The 7,744-nt window shown below is 39.7% G+C and overlaps 2 protein-coding genes across 2 annotated transcripts; one reads left to right on the top strand and one right to left on the bottom strand.

The window, feature by feature from the left end:
- The first annotated feature begins 417 nt into the window (after nucleotides 1-417).
- LOC118878264 (uncharacterized) lies at nucleotides 418-948 on the top strand. The gene has a single exon (XM_036820150.3). It carries the CDS (start codon nucleotides 418-420, stop codon nucleotides 946-948), a length of 531 nt encoding a protein of 176 aa, XP_036676045.3.
- A 42-nt stretch (nucleotides 949-990) lies between these two features.
- Nucleotides 991-1,741, bottom strand: LOC139354591 (zinc finger and SCAN domain-containing protein 29-like). The gene is made up of 2 exons (XM_070998857.1): nucleotides 1,261-1,741; nucleotides 991-1,193 (listed from the first exon to the last, which is right to left on the bottom strand). The coding sequence occupies exons 1-2, from the start codon at nucleotides 1,739-1,741 to the stop codon at nucleotides 991-993; spliced, it is 684 nt and encodes a 227-aa protein (XP_070854958.1).
- Nucleotides 1,742-7,744: the final 6,003 nt, after the last annotated feature.

The raw sequence follows: 7,744 nt of genomic DNA, 5'->3' as shown, positions 1-7,744 counted from the left end.
TTGGGGATGTATTTGGAGTACATAAAAGTACTGTGCACAAGTACTTTCATATTGTGGTTAAGGCAATATTGAAACTTACGAGTGAATTAATTTCATTCCCAAAACTGGATGAATGCATTCAAAATGCAAGTGCATTTCAAAAAATGTGTCACATTCCTAACGTGATTGGAGCTACTGACGGTAAAATGCCTTTTAGAGTATTAATTACAAATTATAAACGCTATGTATCAATTATTTAGGAACACACATTCCTGTTAAAGCCCCAAAAATTGGGTACATGGATTTCGTCAATCGAAAGGGATGGACATCGATGGTCATGCAAGCTGTAGTTGACAACAATTACTTGTATGTAAAAACATATTTAGATATTGGTTGTTTTTCCAAATATTATATATTTTTAGGTTTAGAGACGTCAGCATGAAATTTCCAGGAAGTGTCCACGATGCCACGGTCTTTAAAGAATCGGGAATTTTTAAGAACCATAGCCGAATTATTCCGGAATTTTTAAAACTGGTGGGCAACAAGGAGATTCCCTTCATTATCCTGGGAGATCCGGCATACCCATTGCTACCGTGGCTTTTGAAACCATATACCGGACACTTAACTCCACAGGAAGAGTCGTTTAACTGCTACCTTAGCACGGGCAGAATTGTTGTAGAAAATGCCTTTGGTCGATTAAAAGGACGCTGGAGGTGCCTGGCCAAAAGAATAGATATTAATTATAAATTTGTGCCATATGTTGCTTTGGCTTGCGCGACACTTCATAACTTCGTCGAAATAAGAAAGGAGAAGTTTACGCCAATCAACGAGTATGAATGTAACCAGCAACCACCGGACTGGCATTGTAACCAAGTACTGGAATCTTCTGAATGCGATCCATCTGACCTTAGGGAACACCTTAAGGAATACATTGTTTCTAACTTTCCTTTGCGAAGCAGTTCAAAATAAATGAAAATTGCACAATTACTTTTGTTTCGAAATATTTCAGCTTTAATTGGAGTTGAAGAATTCTAGCATGAATCTTTGGGTCTCCCCCCGATCCTCCGCAAGAACATCGCGCATGCTCTGCACAAAGGTGGCGTCGATTTCCCGTTGAGCCTCAAGGAACTCCTGGTTCTGCACCTCCAGCCTGTCCAACGCCTCCTTGTTGTCGTCTGACATCTTCTGTACCATCTGCACGACGTTTGCCTTGTCTAAAAATCAAATGAAATCATTGAAAATTACCATCGTGTTACCGTTAATGAGAATTAATATGCTTACTTGAAGTACGGCTGCTCCTAGGCATAGATGTCTCTACCAGGAGTTCAGGTGCATCAACAGTAGAACTGGATTCATCAATCCCCTCTGTTTCGGTGAAGACTTCATTGGCCAGGTCATCGAAGCCATCGATTGCCACAAATCCCTCCTCCGATGTGTCCACACCTACAGCCTGAGACACCGGGCGAGTCCCGTACATCTCCTCGAGCTCCTCGAAGTGGGTGCACGTTTTCCTGGCAGCCCCACTGACTGCATTGCTGCGCTTTACTTCAAAATATGATTTTTTTAACTGTCGCAGCTTGGTTTTGATTTGGTCTCCGGATTTGATCATATTTTTAGCCTTCATCGATTCTGCGAGGCCCCTGTAAACTAGGTTGTTTCGCTTGGTCTTCCCATCGAACTTGCTCAAGATATTGTTTTCCTTCATCAGGCCAAGCAGCTCGGTTACCTCAGCGTCTGACCAAAACGATCTTTTCGATTCCATGGCTATTTCGATAATTATTCCCTTTTCTTTGTTTAATTTGCGTTTTAATTTCAACTTTTATGCACGGCGTTGCCACCTGATTTGTATAGCGTTAAGTTGGTTGCGCATCACGAATTCACGCTTTGAGGCTGAAATCATAGTCAACTTTCGTGTGTTGCCGAAATCACGAAATGGCGTTTATGCACACACGAACCGGCCGAAATCGCGAAATGAAAGCGTGAATTCGGCATCGCATAAACACAGTAATTGACTGTCAAAGTAAATTTAATTTTTGAACTTAATACCGCATTTGTGGAAGTGATTCGAGAGAGCAGCAGCAGCAGCAGCAACAACAAAAATCAAAATGATATTAGATTTAAACGAGATTTGGTACTATTCGAACATATGCCTCTTACTTTCCCCACGATCGATGAGGTAGTTGAAAATTTTCGCCGAGAGTTAATTAGAAAAGAAGAGGATATTGGTGGACTAATTGACGCACCCGCTGTAATTTGTAGATATTTCAAATTAAGATACTTGAGAAGTATTGTCAATATTCGATGCAATTATCATAGCGATTTCACAAATAAAACATTACGAATTTTTTGTCATCTCTATAATGCTATAAGCAATACCAATGAGCGAAACCTGATAGAGAAAAATTATTTTTTTGAACGAGACTTTACCAACGATGAGGGAGATGATTATTACGATGAAGCCAACCCCACCAACCTTCAGTTAGAGAGACACATCGGAACGTATAACATCAATGATTATCAACAGGTTTTGCATATGAATATTCAATAATAACAACACAAAAAAAAAATAATGACATTTACAAAAAAAATTATTGATTTTATTCAAAATTATCTACACATTCTGTCGCCCGAGGATAAAGAAACTCTCCAAAGTATACATATGCGATTAGAACATATTAAAAATTTAAATATTACCTTTAATCGAATGGAAACGAATAAAGAGATGAGTACAACTTATGCTGCTGCTGCTGCTGCTGCTGATGATGTAGTAGATTGTGAAAAAGAACCACATTTCAAGTACATACAACAAAAATTGGTTGATGAACATGACGCATTACAAATTATGACTTCCTATCAAATTTTGTAAGTATACTACTAATAAATATATATATATATATCAGTTATTTTATTTGTTATATATATTTCAGATCATCATCATCATCATCGTCATCATCTAGTATATCCGAATAATAAGTGGGAGGCTTCCTGTGTTGTTTGTGTGTGTGTGTGTGTATTATAGAGCGAGAGATTGTAAAAAGGAAAACAAAGAAAATGGGGGGAAAATTAAGGCAAGATAGAATGTGATATATAGTATATAGATTCAGCTTTAAAATTGAGTGTATGTTGGTCAGTAGATTTAGTATGTTGAAAATTATTCTCGAGTCTCTCTCTCAAGCATTTCGAACAAAAAAACAAGGAAGAACGCTATAGTCGAGTACCTCGACTATCAGATACCCGTTACTCAAAGGGAAATGGAGATATGCAAGCAGCAAAGCGAGATTAAAATGCGCCACCTACCGGCGGTAGACAGATTTAAGCGTTATGGGCGTTGGAGTGGGCGTGGAAAATTTATTTTTGGATCAATCGATAGGTATTGACGACACCAATACATTTCAGTTAAAATTTTTTATCTAGCATTCAAATTGTGGGCGTCACAGGTTTTCGCGGTTTGTGGGCGTTTAAGTGGGCGTGGCAAACTTTTTTTTGGGTCAATCGATAGGTATTGATAAGAACAATACATTTCAGTTAAAAATTTCTATCTAGCATCAAAACTGTAGGAGTTACAGTTTTGGGCGGCTTGTGGGCGTTAGAGTGGGCGTGGCAGTCTACTGAAACAGTCGGAAACGCTTCCTTCTGCCTGTTACATACTTTCCGACGAATCTAGTATACCCTTTTACTCTACGAGTAACGGGTATAAAAATGCATTTTCGCGTATTCCTATTACTGTTAGTATGCGCAGTCGCTAAAATCACTTCAAATCAAACAACAACAACAACACCACAACCCCCCGACAACAACAGAAACAGCAACAACAACAACAACAACAACAACAACAACAACAACAACACAAACAACAACCAGCACCAAAGAACCAGGCTCATCATCATCATCAGCAACAGCAGACAACACAACAGCAGCAACACAAACAACAACCAGCATCAAAGAACCAGACTCATCATCATCAGCAGCAGCAGCAGCAGCAGCAGCAGCAGCAGCAGCAGCAGCAGCAGCAGACAACGATGACGTTTCAAAAACATCACTTGTACCAAAATATGTCTATCATATTAACATTACTATTATATTTTTATTATTGCTTTTGTTAGTCTATCTTGCAATTGTAATATTTCAAATAATCTTTTCTTGTTATATAGACTGCATCAAAGTTGCGATGACTGAAGATACAGCATCAGCAGTTCGAAATAATAATAATAATAATCACGAACTTAATAATGTTTACTGTCCTCAAAATATTTAAAAAACAAAAAAAAATTTGAAATAAATTAAAATACTAATATTTCATATTGTGGTGAAACTAAAAAAAAAAATCGTATTTAATATTGGGGTGAGCGGGAGGGAGGGCGGTGGGGAGAGCGGGAGGGAGGGCGGTAGGTAGAGCGGGAGGGAGAGCGAGAGGGAGAGCGAGAGCGGGAGGGAGGGCGAGAGTGGGATTTTTTTATCACTCACTTGTTGTGCAGTTGAGGAATTTAAATCACCCACTCAGCCAATAAATTTAAAACACTTTATTTCTTCGTTATCACAAGAAAAAAATAAAAATACATACTTTGTATTGCAAGTGATTGTGTGTGTGTGTGTGTGTGCACTTTTTGCGCAGTTGTGAATTTAAATCACCTTTTTTTCTCAAAGCATACTCTTATCATCCACTCAGCCAATAAATTTTAATGTCCTTTTTTTCTTCGTTATCTTTCACATAACTTTAAAAAAAAAAAAACGAAAAAAATCCAGCAAGCCACCTACTCAAATAAAAAACTTGAGCGTGGGGGTAGAAATAAACAAAATAATAATTTTTTTTTGCAATGGATGCAGTTATCGCACATCCGGTGTTCAAAAGGGATTTCAAACAAAAAACACTTACTTTGTATTTGCAAGTGATTGCAAGAAAATGTAGCGTCCACATACACACACTCAATCAGCGAAAAATTTCCAATAAATAGCGCTGAGACAGTCAAATTCAAAGTCAGTTCATAATTGAATTAAGTACGTGAACAATATATATATAACCAAAACTAAGCAAGCAAGCAGAAGTTAACATGGAGTCACAAACGATCAAATTCAAGAAAGTGGTAGTAGGAGCAGAAGAAGCATCCGGTTCAAATTGGTTAAGCAAATTGAGTAGACCACCGAAAGCGCTTCGATGCTCCAATTGCAAATGTGTGGTGTGTACCCACAGACAACCCGGTTACGCAACCTCAGAAGAAGACGAAGAAGAAGAAGACTATACCGTCCACGATTACACCACTGAGGACACCATTGAGGATAATAACGTAGCTCTCCACCATAGCCATACCTGCTGCGCCTAGACAAAACAAAAAAAACATAAAAAAAGAATGTAAAATTATAATTTATTCTTCATCTCTTTTTATACCCGTTACTCGTAGAGTAAAAGGGTATACTAGATTCGTCGGAAAGTATGTAACAGGCAGAAGGAAGCGTGTCCGACCCCATAAAGTATATATATTCTTGATCAGGATCACTAGCCGAGTCGATCTAGCCATGTCCGTCTGTCCGTCTGTCCGTCTGTCCGGATGAACGCTGAGATCTCGGAAACTATGGGAGCTAGGCTATTGAGATTTGGCGTGCAGATTCCTGAGCTTCCTACGCAGCGCAAGTTTGTTTCAGTAGACTGCCACGCCCACTCTAACGCCCACAAACCGCCCAAAACTGTGGCTCCTACAGTTTTGATGCTAGATAGAAAATTTTAACTGAAATGTAATGTTCTCATCAATACCTATCGATTGACCCAAAAAAAAGTTTGCCACGCCCACTTTAACGCCCACAAACCGCAAAACCCTGTGACGCCCACAATTTTCATGCTAGGTAAAAAATTTTAACTGAAATGTATTGGTTTTATATTTATATATATTTATATTTTTTCAATTCAAAAAAAAAACAAGGAAGAACGCTATAGTCGAGTACCTCGACTATCAGATACCCGTTACTCAGCTAAATGGAGATATGCAAGCAGCAAAGCGAGATTAAAATGCGCCACCTACCGGCGGTATACAGATTTAAGCGTTATGGGCGTTAGAGTGGGCGTGGCCAATTTTTTTTTGGATCAATCGATAGGTATCGACGAGACCAATACATTTCAGTTACAATTTTTTATCTAGCATGAAAATTGTGGGCGTCACAGGTTTTTGCGGTTTGTGGGCGTTAAAGTGGGCGTGGCAAACTTTTTTTTGAGTCAATCGATAGGTAATGACGAGACGAATACATTTCAGTTAAAATTTTTTATCTAGCATAAAAATTGTGGGCGTCACAGGTTTGGGCGGTTTGTGGGCGTTAGAGGGGGCGTGGCAATTTTTTTTTCGGGTCACTCGATAGGTATTGATGAGAAGAATACACTTATGTTAAAATTTTTATTCTAGCATCAAAACTGTAGAAGCCACAGTTTTGGGCGGTTTGTGGGCGTTAGAGTGGGCGTGGCAGTCTACTGAAACAAACTTGCGCTGCGTAAGAAGCTCAGGAATCTGCACGCCAAATCTCAATAGCCTAGCTCTCATAGTTTCCGAGATCTCAGCGTTCATCCGGACAGACGGACAGACGGACAGACGGACAGACGGACATGGCTAGATCGACTCGGCTAGTGATCCTGATCAAGAATATATATACTTTATGGGGTCGGAAACGCTTCCTTCTGCCTGTTACATACTTTCCGACGAACCTAGTATACCCTTTTACTCTACGAGTAACGGGTATAATAAAGGGTTCCAAAACACAAGTTTCTAAATCTATCATTGATGGTGATGGTGATGCTGCTAGTACAGATGATGGTACTACTGATGTTGCTGCTGCTGCTGGTGTTGCTGATGCTGATGCTGCTGCTGCTGCTGCTGGTGTTGCTGAAAAGGAAGATCCTCGACCCAATAAGTTGGTTAAATCCAGCACTGTTAACTCTCTTGCTAAACGAAGATCTATCAACAGTGAAGACGCTGTTGGTGTTGCTGATCGAGAAATTCGAGAGCTAAAGGATGAAATTGAAGAGTTTCGTACGTTATACAATGATGTAATATCTAGCGCCGATCTGAGAACCTTACGCACTATAAAAAAACTTTTGTCAGTAAGAACAGTACTTACTCCAGGGGACTACAGAGCCTTACGCCCAATCAGGGGGCAATTCATGTGGGGAGCGTTATGGGCGTTAGAGTGGGCGTGGCAAATTTTTGTTTGGATCAATCGATAGGTATTGACGAGACCATAACATTTCAGTAAAATTTTTTATCTAGCATGAAAATTGTGGGCGTCACAGGGTTTTGCGGTTTGTGGGCGTTAAAGTGGGCGTGGCAAACTTTTTTTTGGGTCAATCGATAGGTATTGATGAGAATATTACATTTCAGTTAACATTTTTTATCTAGCATCAAAACTGTAGGAGCCACAGTTTTGGGCGGTTTGTGGGCGTTAGAGTGGACGTGGCAGTCTACTGAAACAAACTTGCGCTGCGTAGGAAGCTCAGGAATCTGCACGCCAAATCTCAATAGCCTAGCTCCCATAGTTTCCGAGATCTCAGCGTTCATCCGGACAGACGGACAGACGGACATGGCTAGATCGACTCGGCTAGTGATCCTGATCAAGAATATATATACTTTATGGGGTCGGAAACGCTTCCTTCTGCCTGTTACATACTTTCCGACGAATCTAGTATACCCTTTTACTCTACGAGTAACGGGTATAAAAAGTCCTAAAATTATTATTGAAGATGATGATGACGTTTTCGGTGCGGGATACAATAATAGGAAAGAATTAAGCA

Source organism: Drosophila suzukii, unplaced genomic scaffold (assembly GCF_043229965.1).
Source record: "Drosophila suzukii unplaced genomic scaffold, CBGP_Dsuzu_IsoJpt1.0 scf_10, whole genome shotgun sequence".
Classification (NCBI taxonomy): domain Eukaryota; kingdom Metazoa; phylum Arthropoda; class Insecta; order Diptera; family Drosophilidae; genus Drosophila; species Drosophila suzukii.
The sequence above is the reverse complement of the archived record's forward strand: the minus strand, read 5'-3'. Positions and strand labels throughout refer to the sequence as shown.

What these genes read in the sequence shown, in the direction of transcription:
- LOC139354591 (XM_070998857.1), bottom strand. Translation starts at nt 1,741, where the DNA reads ATGGAATCGAAAAGATCGTTTTGGTCAGACGCTGAGGTAACCGAGCTG. An exon ending in TAGGAGCAGCCGTACTTCAA is followed by an intron (nt 1,194 to 1,260) that starts GTAAGCATATTA and finishes TTTGATTTTTAG; the next exon opens with ACAAGGCAAACGTCGTGCAG.
- LOC118878264 (XM_036820150.3), top strand. Translation starts at nt 418, where the DNA reads ATGAAATTTCCAGGAAGTGTCCACGATGCCACGGTCTTTAAAGAATCG.